This window comes from Amblyomma americanum, chromosome 1 (assembly GCF_052857255.1).
Source record: "Amblyomma americanum isolate KBUSLIRL-KWMA chromosome 1, ASM5285725v1, whole genome shotgun sequence".
NCBI classification, from domain to species: domain Eukaryota; kingdom Metazoa; phylum Arthropoda; class Arachnida; order Ixodida; family Ixodidae; genus Amblyomma; species Amblyomma americanum.
In genome coordinates, this window is record NC_135497.1 from 285,775,537 (window position 1) to 285,792,096 (window position 16,560).

General features: G+C 46.3%; 1 protein-coding gene across 1 annotated transcript in view; it reads right to left on the minus strand.

Annotated features, from left to right (window-relative positions):
- Nucleotides 1-3,728: 3,728 nt before the first annotated feature.
- The window catches only part of LOC144115217 (cyclin-D1-binding protein 1 homolog), a 73,306-nt gene continuing 60,474 nt past the window's right edge, over nucleotides 3,729-16,560 (minus strand). Inside the window, exons 10-11 of the mRNA XM_077649494.1 lie at nucleotides 13,592-13,638; nucleotides 3,729-3,913 (exon numbers count right to left, since the gene is read on the minus strand). Of these exons, the coding sequence (XP_077505620.1) occupies nucleotides 3,811-3,913; nucleotides 13,592-13,638 (150 nt within the window). The 3' untranslated portion in view covers nucleotides 3,729-3,810. The remainder of the gene's footprint in view (nucleotides 3,914-13,591; nucleotides 13,639-16,560) is intronic.

A 16,560-nucleotide genomic window follows, 5' to 3' on the forward strand; every position in this document is an offset into this window, starting at 1 on the left:
CACCCATATTTTTCAAGCAGTTTCTGGCTGTACTTGCACTGCAAGCTAGACCCCTCTATTAGAGCTGTTGCAATCATGGATTCTTTTGTGCTCGTCCCCGGTCGCGCATTTTGACGGTCCCACTTTAAACACATTCTTATCCCTGCTTCCTTCACATTTGAGCCTTATTGATTTAATATGGGTTCCCGGTCAAAGCATTGCGACAGTAAATGAAATCGCTGATAACCTCGTAAAGGCTTCCTTAAGCGGCCCCGTGATCACCCTGGCTACAGCATCTAGGTTTCAGCGACGTACATTATTAAGCGCGCAAGACACAGCACATTTAACATAGGCGGATTACCAGCACCCGAGATATTCCTCGAGCAGGAAAGTTTGTCGATCTCGCCAGCTTGAAGCATCTCTGACGAGACTACCCTGTCACGTATCTCTCCTCTAAATTTCTACCTACACAGGTCTGGTTTGATGCTATTGCTCCTCTGTGCATTTTACCGCGGGCCTGAATCTAGTGAGCATTTTTGGCTTTATTGTCATCGTCCCACCCTCTTTGAGAAGGTTGCTGGAGAAGCCATTGCAGCATCTTGGCCTTACATTAAGCAGCCCGCTTTTGCTACCATTTGGCGCTGCCATACTTGGGTTCAGCCGTAGATCTGTTTGTACCGCCGTTCGAAATTTCTTGCTAGAATCTCATCGACTGCTCCGCTAAATGTTATATTTTCTTTTCTATGCAGTATTCCATTTTCACTTAATTATTCTTTTTCTTAATTCCTCTTGTATTTTTGTATTTTTTAATCAAAACTCCAATCCCTTTTCTGTCTATGCCCTTCTAGAGGTAGAATCCACCGGTGTTGCTTTCTTGCGTGCTTTGTTTGCCTTTACTGAGCGCAGGTGAATAACAACCTCTGCGTCCCGATTCTTGGCCGATCCCCCAGTGTGGGTATGTGCCATTTTTTGAAAGGCTAACAACAATAACACGGCACCGCCAGTAAAGGGCCAACAGTGTGGCAATGGTCCTCCTCTTTGGAACGGCACCGACCCGATGCCGCAGGAAGACGCAGGATGTACGAAGACCTCCCGGGAGCTTCCAACGCCCAGCTATAATCCTTGGACACACCTGTCCACAAAGCAAGCCGGCAGGCCTACTGAAGCCCACTGATCCGCCTCGAATACCTTTCCACCAGGTCGGCGACTTGCTGGGACCATTTCTGACATCACCGGGCTACAGGTACTTTATAGTTGCCACAGACTACTTCATCTGGTATTGAGACGAAAACCCTTCCCTGCGACACCCGTCGAAATGTGTTTTCATCTTTAGCATAGTCCTCCGTCCCAGTGCTCCTCCAGTCGTTTTAACTGATAGAGGCACAGCATTTACATCAGCCCTTACTCGGAAGTAATGTGGCTCAGTGGCACCAGTCACCGTCAACCTACTGCCTACCATCCTCAAACAAATGTACAGACTGAGTGGCTCAATAAGAACACTGCTGACATGCTATGTGCGTTGATGCCGACCATAAGAACTGGGACCAGATCTTGCCTTACGTCACGTTTGCCTGTAACACTGCTCTTCAAGACACGACGCGCTTCCCGCCGCTCTGTTTGGTGCACAGTCGCGAAACCACGACTATGCTCGACGCAATATGTTACTGCCAGGTGTGGCACACCCCTCTGTCGCTGAACAGTTTGTTCGGAACACTGGCGAGCTAGACGCATGTGCCCAGCAAGAAAGCGATGCTCAACACTACAACCTTCATCACCGGGCAGTGCTTTACCATCCTGGCGATCAAGTTTGGGTTCGGACCCCAATCCGTCCATGGGGTTGTTCCGAGAAGCTTCTCCGCCGCTACGATTTTTTTGGTTCAGCAGAGTGAGATATAGTTCAGGACTCTACTCTGCGGTAGAAAATTTTAAATTCAGCGAACTGAGAACAAAGAACGCGCTATTCTATGGGAATTAACGAAAGCGCCCTTCATACAGCAGTGGCCACTATGGCACCACTTCATGCCTTGCTGCTTCTCTTTGCCCAGTTCTGTGTTCATTCGCTCTTTTAATGAAAGCCTTACAACCCCCATGCCAGAAACATCTGCCTGTCCGTCTGAAGCCTCGACTGACAGGTGGAAAATTAGAGAGGGGGAATACGAAGAGGGTGGTAGGCAACTAAACTCACTAACTGGAGAGAGGGTAAGTGGAAAAGGAAATACGGAGAGAGGCGACGGGTGGAAGAGTACGGAATGTCGCACTGTGATTGTTGGATTAATGGATCGGAAGAGTGGAGTGGGGGTACAGTGTGTCACACGAGGATTGCCGGACTGGATCACGCCACCCGCTCACAGTAAGAGCCCTTCAGTGGCACCTCCGTCTGGGAATGAACACAAATGCATACTGCCACATCAATTGCATTCAAAGTCTATAGTTTTTCCTTCTCCAATGTTCATGGATTTCACTGCGTTTCCCCCTCACCCTGCGCCTTCTTTGCACGCTGCAGCAACTCTTGCGTGCCGTGTGCTTTACCTCACAGGCAAAGGTCATGATGTCGGGTTTTTCTAGCAGCTTACCAGTCTGGTGGGTGAGCTCGTTGTGGGCATCTCAAACGGAGATAAAAAATTTACGCTAAATTTGTAGGTTGGTTCAAACCATAACGCAAGGTGCTTTTGCAAGCAGATTTAACTAAGAACTTGATTATATTCATGCAAATGCGGCAAGATGCTTTTGACAGGCGCCAGTATTGAATCTTCCCACAAAAATGCGTACAAGAGCTGCATCGCTTGAAGCACATGGTTGAATGGATGGGGTAGCAAGCTTGTCAAGGCATCAGCAGAACCTCATTCGTTGCAAGATTTTAACACAGTAGAGTTGAGATGATTTAATTAATGAGATTCCCATTATTCTTACAAGCACAAAACCACATCAAAATAGGAATATGACTTTTAACAGAAATTGCAAAAAATCCAAAGATCCCAGATTTTTTTTCAGAAAATCAGGGTTCTTTGATATAGTACAACTGTATCAAACCTAGCACCAATACAGAAATTGCACCATAAAAATGCACAAACAATTTGAAGATACAGTGCCTTAATGTGCGTGCTGAGACTACACTTGTAGAGATGCTATCTATCCATAGGGTTGCCCTGCTTTTACATATATTGGGACCTTGCAGACAGTCCCTGCATACCTTCAGATCCTATTTTGACACCGGGCAGAAGAAATGAAAACTCTCCTGCGATGCAGTGCAAAGCACCTCGACCCTGCCCAGGGTACTAGTGCTTACCAATCAGTCAGCAGTGTCACTGCTGCTTAGAGGATTAAAAGGCATGCCCACATATCAAATTGTTCATTCATACAACCTTGTGCTCCAAAATGGACAAATCAATGAAGAGATAAGAATGGTCATTGCAAACATGAAAATGATGCCATCAAATCAGATAGAAACGAGTTGCAGTAAAAATGCAACTATACCTTGCACTCTTCTGTGTGTGCAGATAGGTGGCTGTGCACAACCGTGCTCGCTGGAGAGAATTGGGAATTAGAGGCCCTATAAAAATTTATTTCGGGGAACTTTCGTTTCTTCCTATTCTTACTTTTCTTCATTGAATAACTCCTGTTTATGAACACCAATATCCGTAACGCTTTTTGCATCTGTGCCTGCATGACAAACAATTTGAAGCATAACAAGCATTGGTTTAAGGAGGACTGCAGGGCCCCTTCAAGGAATGATAACATAGCAATGAAGCTTCTTCACACGGGAAAAAAGCCTTTATTTACACGATGACCAGTCGTACATAGAAAAAAAATGGATAATGGCTGCTATAAAACTTATTGCATCTCACAGCGTTCAATGACATTGCGAAAGTTGTGCTCAATAGCACTTTCCATGAAAGAAATCCAGTCATCAGTCCTGCTGTGGAAGTGGCTCTGCCTGCAAATTATGACCAAAAATGGTGAAAAAATCAACTTAACGAAAATATCACGAACAGAATGAGTATTGTTAAAAATGTCAGTTGAGGCTTTCCAAAAGAAAAATCCAAACCCAGTGAAATAAGAATACCACCCAAGTGTGTGCTCAGCACGTGCTAGTTCAACGAGTTAATGCTCGAAATTGTGATCAGATGGAAAAAGGTCTAGTTGTCACCCTGTGGTGCCTGAATACGAAATAGATGTACAGGGTCGGTATTCTATAATGACAGGTATAACAAACAAGTGAAAAGTGCACGAGCTGTGTGCACCTTCCTCACCTCTATGCTCTCTTTTACACTACAACCTGTAGCCAGGAGACACCTTCACACTGATGTCAGATCCAAGATTACAAACAAGTAAGCGCCTGAAATTAATAGCGAGCAGATATGCTGGTAGTATTTGATTAGTCATGCCTATTTTGTAGCAGGCTTCTACTCCTTACACTACAGCCAAGTGCTGTGACCATAGCTTATCAGATCCACTGTCAAGTGGAATTTTATAACACCTAGCAGCCTATCGTTTCTTTTTTTCTCAGACAGTAATATTTCCGCAAATATTTGCAGTGTTTGTTTGTTTTTCAAATCTGCCGCCACACCACTTTATCACTTTGTTTGCGACGCAAGACACGACTAGATTTATCTCGATTGATCGCAGCCAGGCAGAGCTGATTCTACGTTGTTCCGGAATGTTCTAGTAACTTTGCATGCTTTATCTCGAAAGTTCGCTACCAGCTTTAAATTGAGCACGGCCGACAGCGGCGGGCATTCTGTTCGATGACCGCCGAGCACGCTTGTCGCTTCGCCGCCGCCGAGTGATTCAGTCCATTTTGGGTGCAAGTCAGCTCAATAAACAGTTTTCTGTTAGAAGATGCTTTTGTCCGTCTTCATCGCTGCTTCGACTGCCGTCACCACTACGTGACATCTGGTGGAGGTGCGGGGTAGCCTTCCATTTTCCGGACGCCCCCTTCAAGTCGTGAAGCCAGCCCTCAGTGCTTCGCACCAGAGGACGAGCCAGCAGCTCAGCGAGCAAGCCGACGTCTCCAGGGAGAGGAGCCTGAGTTCGGGAAACTGCCGGACCGCACCAGACAGCGAAAAGACGCTGCTACGAGCACTGCAACCTCGCCGAAGATGTCGACACCGATCATACTGCAGCAGCCGCGGGTGCCGCGAACTTTCAATGGATCCCTAGGTGAAGACCCTGAAGAATGGTTGGACCAATTTGAGCACGTGGCTTCATTCAACAAGTGGGATGATGCGGCAAAAAATTGGACACGTGTTTTTCTCATTGGATGGCTCCGCACGCACGTGGTACGAAAACTATGAGTCGTCCCATAACACATGGGAGCTATTCAAGAGTGAAAGAACATTGAAGGTATTCACCAATGTCGTGAGGAAAGAGAGAGCCGAACGACTCCTCGAGTCCAGGATCCAGCTTCCGAATGAGCTCGTGCGCGGTTACGCCGAGGAGATGAAGCGCCTATTTCGCCGCGCCGACCCTGAGATGACCGAGGAAAAGAAAGTTCAGTTTTTAATGCGCGGCGTACAAGAACAACTCTTTGGCAGCCTAGTAGTCCACCAGCCACCAAAAACAGTAGTGGAATTCATGCAAGAAGCCTGCACGGTTGAGAAGACCCTCGACGTTAACGCCCCACAACCACGATTCGGACAACGTCCGCTGGAAATCAACGAGTACCTGCGCCGAGAAGAGTACACGCCGAACTGCTTTTCGCTCTCACCATGGATCGCCGTCAACCTTGCGCTTTGCGTCGCCACGTCGCAGCTACGCAGCCGCGGTACGAAGAAGGTCTCCCAGCCCCCGTAGGTGAAACTATAGAGAAAGCAACCTCTGGAGGTGACGTTGCTCACGAGCAAAATGCCGAAGATCCTCCACCGACCACGCCCCATGAAGATGCTGCACCCGCGACGCTGCATGAAGAACCGACACTCGCTGCACCGACTCGACTCCACACACAATGAGAACCCCGACCATGACGCAAGCTGCCTTGAAGACGATGCCGCCACCCAGAAGAGCTTCGACCACACGCCCCACCCGCGACTCGCATACGCGACGAAGCCGTGACCCGACGCCGATAGCGACATGCAATGCAAGAGCCAGGACCTCCGACTTAGAAGTGACAAGCGACAGCCGGAAAGTTACCGCTCTAGTCGACACAGGAGCCGATTACTCGGTGATGAATGGAACATTCGCTGCGCAGCTGAGAAAAAAGTCACCACGGCTTGGGACGGCCAACAAATTCGCACCACAGGGGGCCACCTCATTACGCCATCAGGACGATGCACAGCGAGAGTGACTGCCAAAGGACATACCTATTCTGCGACCTTTGTTGTGTTACCGCAATGCTCCCGCGAAGTGATCTTGGGTATGGAATTCCTTAATGAGCATCAAGCGATCATCGACCTGCGATCCAAGCTGATAACGCTTTCGACGGACGAAGCCATCGCTTCGATAAACTCAGGAAAATCACGTTGCCCTGAGTATACTTGAAGAAGAAGTGAGCGTCCCACCCCGTTCAAGCGTTATCGTGACCGTAGGCGCCACGAAAGCCATTAACGCTGAAGCCATCATCGAGGGCAACATGCAGTTGCTTCTAGACCGAGGAATCAGCATCACAAGAGGCATCGCACATTTCCGATATGGCCAGGCCAAAGTACTGCTGACTAACTTCAGCGAAGAATACCGACACATTAACATAGGAACGACGATTGCTTTCTTCGACGAAATATCTGACATACGAGACTCCTTCGCCCTCTCCGACCCCTCCGCAGAAGATTCACCTGACCAAGAGAACTCGCCCACTTTCGACATGAACCCAGCCCTGCACCGGAACAAACAAGACCAGATCCGCAATCTGCTTCAAAGCTACAGTGAGTGTTTTTCGACATCGCCGAAGGTGCGACAAATGCCAATCACCAAGCATCGCATTATAACGGACCAACACGTCCGACCTCTCCGTCAAAGCCCCTACCGTGTGTCCCCGCGAGAACGACAAGCCATCCGGGACCAAGTCGAAGAAATGCTTCGCGACGACGTCATCCAGCCTTCAAACAGCCCATGGGCGGTGCCGGTTGTTCTAGTGAGAAAGAAAGACGGCGCACTGCGATTCTGCGTGGATTACCGCCGCTTGAGCAACATAACAAAGAAGGACGTCTACCCCCCCGCATCGACGACACACTGGACCGCCTCTGCAACGCCAAATATTTCTTATCGATGGACCTCAAGAGTGGCTACTGGCAAATTGAGGTCAATGAAAAAGATCGCGAGAAGACAGCATTCATCACTCCGGATGGGCTGTTTGAGTTCAAGGTAATGCCATTTGGTCTCTGTTCCGCACCAGCGACGTTTCAGCGAGTAATGGATACAGTGCTGGCAGGCCTGAAGTGGCACATTTGTCTGGTATATTTAGATGACGTCGTTGTCTTCGCCTCGAACTTTGAAGAGCACCTTAAAAGACTTCGAACAGTACTAGACGCCATCAAGTCGTCTAGCCTAACCTTGAAGACAGAGAAGTGCCACTTTGCCCATGAAGAGCTACTGTTTCTAGGCCACATCGTTAGCAAGGAGGGAGTACGCCCGGACCCACAGAAAACAGCTGCTATTGAACAGTTTCCACCGCCGGCCGATAAGAAAGCAGTGCACAGATATCTCGGACTGTGCGCATATTACCGACGATTTGTGAAAAACTTTCCACGCATCGCTTAGTTCCTGACCCAACTGACGAAAACAGATGTGCCGTTTAAATGGGAAGCGCCACAAGCAGAAAGAAGCCTTCAAGGAACTTCAGCGTCGTTTACAGTCCCCACCGATCCTCGCGCATTTTGATGAAAACGCCGATACTGAAGTTCATACCGACGCAAGCAGCGTGGGTCTAGGTGCCGTTCTCGTTCCAAAAAGCAACGGGCTGGAGAAGGTCATCGCATACGCCAGCCGTTCCCTTTCCAAGGCCGAGGCTAACTATTCGACAACTGAGGAGTGCCTTGCCATCATCTGGGCCACGTCAAAATTCCGCCCCTACCTGTACGGACGACCATTCAAGGTGGTTAGTGATCACCACGCGCTGTGCTGGCTCGCCAATTTGAAGGACCCCTCTGGCTGACTCGCTCGATGGAGTCTGCGTCTCCAGGAGTTTGACGTCACCGTCGTTTACAAGTCCGGACGCAAGCACTCTGACGCCGATTGCCTCTAAGGAGCCCCTGTAGATATACCGCCGCCGGACGACGATGAGGACGCCTTCCTGGGACCCATCAGCCGCAGCTCTTTTGCCCAGCAGCAACGCTCAGACCCCGATCTAAAACGCCTCGAGTACCTGGAAGGCAAGGTTTCTTCACCCCCCCCGCTTCATTCAAGCGAGGACTGTCTTCCTTCTGTGTGCAAAATGAGGTCCTCGTGAAGAACTTTGCAGCGAGCAAAACAGCCTACCTCCTTGTTGTACCTGCGTGTCTCCGCGAAGAAGTTCTACTGGCTTCACACGACGAGCCGACAGCTGGACATCTCGGGTTTACTCGCACCCTCCGCGGCATTCAAGACAAGTATTACTGGCCCTGACTGCCTGCCGATGTCGCACACTATGTGAAATCCTGCCAAGATTGTCAGCGACGAAAGACCCCTCCCACACGACCAGCAGGGTTTCTGAACCACATTGAACCTCCCTCAGGGCCCTTTCAGCAGATCGGCATGGACTTGCTTGGCCCTTTTCCAACGTCAACATCTGGAAATAAGTGGATCATCATAGCGAGCGACTCCCTGACCCGCTACGCCGAGGCGAAAGCCCTACCGAACGAAACAGCAGCAGAAGTCGCCAAATTTTTTGTGGAATGCATTCTTCTTCGACACGGCGCCCCTGATGTGCTCATCACGGACAGAGGAACAGCATTCACGGCGGAACTAACGCAAGCCATCCTGCGTTACTGCCAAACCCGCCACCGGAGGACAACTGCATACCATCCGCATACCACCAGACTGACCGAGCGCCTGAACAAAGCCATCGCCTATATGCTCGCCATGTATGTCGATGCCGAACACAAAACCTGGGATGTCATCCTGCCTTACATCGTCGTCGCCTACAACACCGCAGTGCAGGAGACCACCCAGATGACGCCTTTTAGACTCGTCCATGGCAGGGAGGCCACGACCACGCTATACAGCATGCTGCCCAATGTTACAGAAGAAGAGAACGTCGACGTTGCCGCCTACCTTCAACGTGCAGAAGAAACTCGAAGGCTTGCCCGATTACGGATCAAAGCTCAGCAGCGGTCCGACGCCAGACGCTACAACCTACGAAGACGCAACGCGGAATACAAGCCAGGAGACCAAGTCTGGGTGTGGACGGCCATTCGCCGCCGTGGATTGAGTGAAAAGCTTTTGCGCTGCTATTTCGGCCCGTACAAGGTTCTTCGTTGGCTAGGTGAACTGGATTATGAAGTCATCCCTGATGCAATGACTGCATCCCAGCGAAGCCGCGTATGACTAGAAGTTGTCCATGTAGTCCATCTGAAGCCGTATTATGCGCGCTAAAGGGCGCTGCATTTCCATGCTATATTTTCGCAAGATCCGTTTTTTCTCTTACTAGTCGCATTATTTGTTTTAATGCATCGGGTCGATGCTTCTTTGAGAGGGGAGTAATGCCGCGAATATTTTCAGTGTTTGTTCACTTTTCAAATCTGCCACCACACCACGCGACTAGATTTATCTCGATTGATTGCAGCCAGGCAGAGCTGATTCTACGTAGTTCCGGAATGTTCTAGTAACTTTGCATGCTTTATCTCGAAAGTTCGCTATCAGCTTTAAATTGAGCATGGCCAACAGTGGTGGGCATTCTGTTCGACGACCGCCGAGCACGCTTGTCGCTTCGCCGCCGCCGAGTGATTCAGTCCATTTTGGGTGCAAGTCAGCCCAATAAACAGTTTTCTTTTAGAAGACCCTTTTGTCTGTCTTCATCGCTGCTTCGACTGCCGTCACCACTATGTGACAATATGCTAAAAAATTCTTGATCTAGATATCTGAATTGGGTGGTTTTCATGAAGATTTGGAACTTTACCATCGACCCTGTGCTGAAGGTAATAATGAAAACCAATGTCAGCAATTAATCACCCTGTGGCACCCAGTGAATGCTAGTAGACACAGTACAAATGTCACATACTTTCTCTTTAGGAAGCAAAAAAAATCCTGAACAGGGCAACCACACATTTAACAAACTTCTCAAAAGCAAAGTTGCAACAATAGCTGCACTAGTAATAGAACCTATACCAACATATGACTGAACTTACACTTTGCTATCCAAATCTTCTACCCACTTTGGGGCTGTTCCGGTCTGAAACTACCGCATTTACTTGCATAATTTGCGTACTTTTTTTCTAGGGCTTGAAGAAGGGAGTGCATAAAATACATAAAAATTTTCTGAACATGTCCAAAAAAAACTACAAAGGTCAGAACGCACAATATATACTGTATATTGCCACCTATGCATAGACACCCCCCATTTCACACCCCTTGCTGGCCAACAAAAAAATCTGACTCCAAATACTAGACCAATACTCCCTCCTGTCCTGACCCACATTTTGTAGTTCCCCACGGGATGGCAGTTGGCGCATAGCAGCTCAAAAAACTAAACGTGCAACGATACAATCACGGAGCAAGTAGCGGGAGCAAAAGGAAATAATGGGTGATAAAACGGTGCTCTCACATGCGGTCCGGCTAACTAGCGGAAAACCAAACAGCAAGCGGTACGGTAGTTTCAGATTTGGGTGAAACGCAATTGTTCGTCCAGGAAAGCGACCACCAGTGCGAGTGAGCCGGGTAAACGGCGCACAATTCGTGCCTTTGTCACTCCCACCTTTCCCAAACGTACATGGTGACGCGGCCGCGCCTATAAGAGCAAGGCAGGATCCCAAGCCTGCCTTGCTCTTCCGCATACATGCTAGTGGTCTGGTGCAGCAGAGGAAGCAAAACATGCCATTAGAATTATTGTTTTTTTACAAATCCGGGTAACAAATAATTGAGGGTGTACAAAATATGCGGTTAAATAAGACAAGACATTTCGCCAATAGGAAGCTAGGTGCCTTAAGAGAGGGATGTGGAAATCGCAGGTTAAATTTTTTATTTTTGGTATAGAGCAATGAAATTTGACACACTTATTGGAAAGTCAAATGAATGCTTAAATACAAAATTTCACTGAAATATCTTAGTTTTGATATTATATATTTTTATATATGCTTCACTGCTATAACCAACTTGTAGAAAGCCTAGCATGACAACAAACATGGTAGGAGCCCGCAGTCACGCTTAAAAGAATGGTTGATGCAGCGACATACTCCAAATATTTTTAGCAGCTTGATTTTTTTTTTATATACAGACTGTTATGTCCATGCTTGCATTATGTCCATGCTTGCATAATGCACTCATTATCGTTCTTTGCAATTAGTGACAGAGTGAAAAAATGAGAAAGTAATTCAGAAATATAGGAACATCACTGCATAAAGAATTTATCAAGGAACACAATGCAACAAACCACATGAAAATCCATGAAGCCATTGTGAAGCTATGCTTTCTGCAGGCAAGGCAGTAGGGTCAAAAAACACTTTTAAGGAAAACTGGCATTTTCATGGAAATTTCAGCCTATTTTTTTGCCACACACGGTAAGAAAAACATTTTTTGAAGTCACTCCTGGGCTGTTTTTGGAGAAAATTTTCTGGGATATAATCAAAAAGGCCATATATACATACCAAACTTTAAAAATTGTTTTCGTGATCTTTGCGATACGATCCCTGCGTTCACCTTAAAGAACGACGCAACTCGTCAAATTTAAAAATGACAAAAATTACGAAGGGCCCTTAGGACTATAGACACCCAATTTTAGTTCTTTCAAATGATGCGCTACATATTAGAATACATGGATCATCCGGCATAGTATTCACCTACGACCGCTAAATAATTTAAAATTGAGCCGCCGAGGTGGCTCAGTGCTGATGACCCGAAAGATGCGGGTTTGATCCTGGCCGCGGCGATCGAATTTCGAGGGAGGCAAAATTCCAGAGACCCGTGTACTGTGCGAAACCAGTGCCTGTTAAGGAACCCCAGGTGGTCGAAATTTCCGGAGCCCTTCACTACGGCATCCCTCAAAGCCTGAATCGCACTGGTACGTTAAAGCCACATAAAAAAATTTGAACTGAATTTCTTCTCTCATGCAGTTTCTGTCATCAACTGAACAATGGCTGTGACGTGTAGTTGACACTTCAGTCACGAAAAAAACCTGCAACATCAACGCTGATACGCAGTTTTAATTCACTAAAACACTTAAACCAGCCTGCTTCAAGAGCTCGAATGACAACCAACGACATATCGGCAGTTATATTGCCATTTTTTTTCATGCCTCTCGTGACCCAAGTGAGAACTATGTGCGACAGCCATAATTCGGTTGGTGAAACAGAAACAGCACCAAGAAGAAATTAAATTATAAATTATTTAGAGATCGCAGGCAGGCACCATGTGGTGATGCATGTATTCTAATTAGGGGCTTGTGAATATTGAAATTTTCGTATACGAATATGAAGAAAAAATGGCTTCAAATATTAAATTGAATATTGTTCAGTGAAAAAAAAAATTTTTTTCAGAAAATGATAAACAAGCAAATGTTGTTGCTTTCATTTTTTTTTTTCAAGATAGTGTATGGTCTTTGCAACTAAAATAAACAAAACTAGACTGTCTTGGCACCACATAAAAAACTAGATGTGCACAGAAATGCATACTACTTGACTGGACAGCGTAACAGTATCCAACCTGTAATGTGGTCATGAAAAATGAAATCCATAAAATCACAAGACTGGCAAAATAACATGATTGCCTGCAAAACCTCAGTAATTCGAAGTTCAAGGGACCGGAAGAAATTTCAAGGTTATCGGAGGGTCAATTTATAAAATGGCTTTCCTGCAAAGGAAACATGCGATGGGGCAAAGGACCCAAAAACAGCGTCGACAAAAAAATTCTGGTTACTATCACCTTTGCTATTGCCGGACTCTAGACATTGCAGGTTTCTTTTGCGCTAAGGACAGTGCATATGTGGACGGAAGACTGCAAGCACTAGAAAACCTTTTCAGGGTTGCGCCAACATATGCTGACTAGTCTTTATAACAAGTGAAGATGTAAATAAATGCCTTTGTACTTATTCTTGAACCACATTTTTCAAAACCTTCACGCTTTTGGATCATACGCTTTCCCAGATAATACGCTCCTTGCCTAGCCTTTTTTTTTATGCAGGTATTAACGAGGTTATACAGTATATGATAGAAGAAATTGGCCGAAGGACAGCAATCAATGGGTATAAAGGCCATCAAACTTAAGCTGTGGTGGGCTATTTGAACCCAAATGTTATATTTCCGCCATGCTCATGAACATTCTTTTGCCATACGTTGTCGGGCCTGTTGAAGGTGTGTGTCACATACTGAGATGTCTGTGATAAATTTCATCTAAATGGTAAAGCACAACCACTTCTCGACCAGACTCCTACAAAACTGAGGTGTGATGGGTAAATCTGAAAATGCAGAACCTATAGCTGGATCAAAACTACCACTGCTGCAATTGTCAGGTCTACTGTGAAATTATTCTAAAACAAGAGTAACAGTCTTGCCTGATAGTCCTCAGGATAGCTTGAGCATGTGCCCTTAGGTCTGAAGCCTGAAAAAGAAAACAGACAGATAAAAGATGGGAATGGCCCAAAGAAAGCACAATTTCCAAGTTTTTTTTTTACAATAAGGCAAAACAACCTAGGAGTGTGCAAATAGCAAAATTACAGCGACAATCCAATTTGAATTAAAAACATTAACATTACATTAACACCCCTCTCAACAGGGTACCCATGGTTTTCCAGAAGGAAAAGCACGTTACTTAATGTCAAACACCAGTTATTTCAACAACAGAAAACCATCAATGGGTGGATTACAAGAGCTGTTGGTCAGGGTACAGAAAAAAATTTTCATAAGTGCGGCCTGCTATTTGAAAGCACATCACCTGCCACATCTACAGATAGATACAAAGAAAAAAAGATGTCAATGGAGTCAGGCAGGACTCGTGCAAAGAGAAGGTGGCGCTGAGGAAAAGAGAAGAAAAGCATGTACGTCTCTTCCCTAGAACCATGAAAAGCTGCAAAAGCTATGACCACCATCCGATAACCAGAGGCATAATTCACAAAGCCGTCCACACACACATGAATGGCTCTAAAATGGCTACTGGGCCCATGCTGTATTGTCGACTACTGTGATTGGCCACCACATGCGCCAAGGACTATCACACACCTTTTCATTCACACAGCTCTGAATATAGTTCCCAACTGGACAATGCAACTGAATTGGCACCTAGAATTCTGCGAGGTTTTAATGACACATAAGCGCTGATGACAGCAATGCTAATGTGCAGAGCCATGGCTAGCCACGGTTGAGATGAACGCTGCAGTTTGAGTTCAGGAAAAGTTTCTAGTGCATGAGAATACCGACTAGGCTCAGGAAGGCATCACAAGCAGGGTTGTGTGAATATTCGTAAATTTTAAATATGAATCAAATATGGTTGATGTTCGGCTCATTTTTGCATTTGTGAAATTTAGATTCGAGAATTTCCAAACAGAAAATTCTGTAATTATTTGGCAATCGAATACTGCACCAGTTTCATAAATATGCCTATGACTAAAATCACAATATTTGGGAAAATAAATCAAAGTTAGAGTTTAAAGTGTCAAGAAAACAGTACAAAGATGTTTTCTTTGCTTTCTTTTCCGTTGTCTATCATGTGGATAGATCACATTCGGACACTGCTAGGCTTGGGCCTCATGCGAAATTATGCAAGTAGGCTTTCCCTCATATCACATGTGAGGCAAACAAGATTGTTGACCACCTGCTTCAAACAATATCAACGGGAAAGCAGGAATTTTTGTTTTGTTTAATCCTTCCATAATGTTATACATACCTAGCACCCACACACATGGCACTCGTCCTGCTGCCTTCACAAGTCTTTTAGCATGAGCTCTGCTGCATCGTTTAGGTCAACTACGATATGTGGCAAAGCTTACTCGTTGAGTAGTGCGTGGTGGTCCCGAAGGGGCGTCAGAGTCTAGGTGTCACCGGCTGGACAAGCAATCCAGTAAAAAAAAAATTGGCAGTAGCTTAGCTCGGCTATGCCAGGATATACATAGCAAGAGGTACGTTTACCTGGCTGAGCTTGTTGTGGTAACTACATGTTTAGCAATGAGAGACATTGGGTATACACATCTTTCATTCATTTTGCTTGACAGAGACGAAGACTGGCCATTGATCTGTGAAGTAGCATACAGCGAACTCAATTTTGGAAGGGTGATACAGCCACCCATTACATCTCTGCCTTTTATACGCACTGCTGCACATGGGACGCGCGGTTCGGGTGATAGAGCGGTGTGCGGCGAGGCGGCGATAAAGCGCACGGTGCACCTGTGGGGTCTCTCTAGTTACCACGGTATCAGCGCATGCGCACAACTGCTCATCCGCGTATCGTCACGCACGGCTCAGACGGTGGAGCGGGCGAGCGGCCATGTCGGCAGCGAAGTGCACGCCACATCTGCTGCTCCTCTCCGGTTGCCATGGTAATGGCGAATGCGCGCAACTGGCCTCCCCCGCCACTGCGAAATGCTCGAATGGTAGCCCAGTGTAGGTCTCGCTACAAAATCCTGTCTATTGCATGGCGCATTGCAACCTACGCACCCTTACATGCGTGTAACAGCAGGTGTGATGACTATAGGAGGGCTTCCGTCGATAGGCAAAAAAAAAAGAAAATGCCTGCCCACATAGTTTCGGTTTCTGAGCTTTGCCACCAGTCCGTGGCGATGGCGGCACTCAGCCGAGCATTTGACAGCTGTCCGAACCCACCTGCATGCCTCTTTCAGACACTGACTGGCACATCACTGGTCATTTATTTTCCTTTTTGGAAGCAGTCTCGCCATTACAACACTAATGCGCATACTCCTTGCTTATGTCAGTGTTCTTCCAGCACACGAATTCAGCGCTTGTCACAGGCTTTTCGCTATTTGTGCAATGCAAGATTCTCTCAAGGCTCGACCGCATTTTCTTTTTTTGGGGGAAGAACGGGGGGGAGGCGGCATTTTATAACCTTAGGATTATTAGAAAATTTATTCTGGCTCCATGAGGTCCATATTAATGAGTTTTTGCTACCCATCATGTTTTCTTTAGTTGACAGTCATGTGTCATTCTTGGAGTCCAATGCATATTGTTATGCTGTCTAATCAAGCAGTATACATTTCTGAGCGCATTTTAATTAAGCATGCTCACGAATCAGTCTAGTTTTGTTTGTTTTGGTTTCAAAGACCATAAACCATCTAGAAAAAAATGAAGAGAACAACGTTTGCCTCTATCTTTTTCTGACTTATTTTTCACTCTGAACAGATGTCCGATTCGAAACTCAAAGGCATTTTTCCTTCACATTTGTATAAAAATTTCAATATTCACCCACCCCTCATCGCAAGCCATTTCACCATATTTTGGGAATTTGGGAGTTTAATTCAAATGTCTAATGCTGAATCGAATTCAGAATTCTCACACAAAATCATGTTTCCAGTGT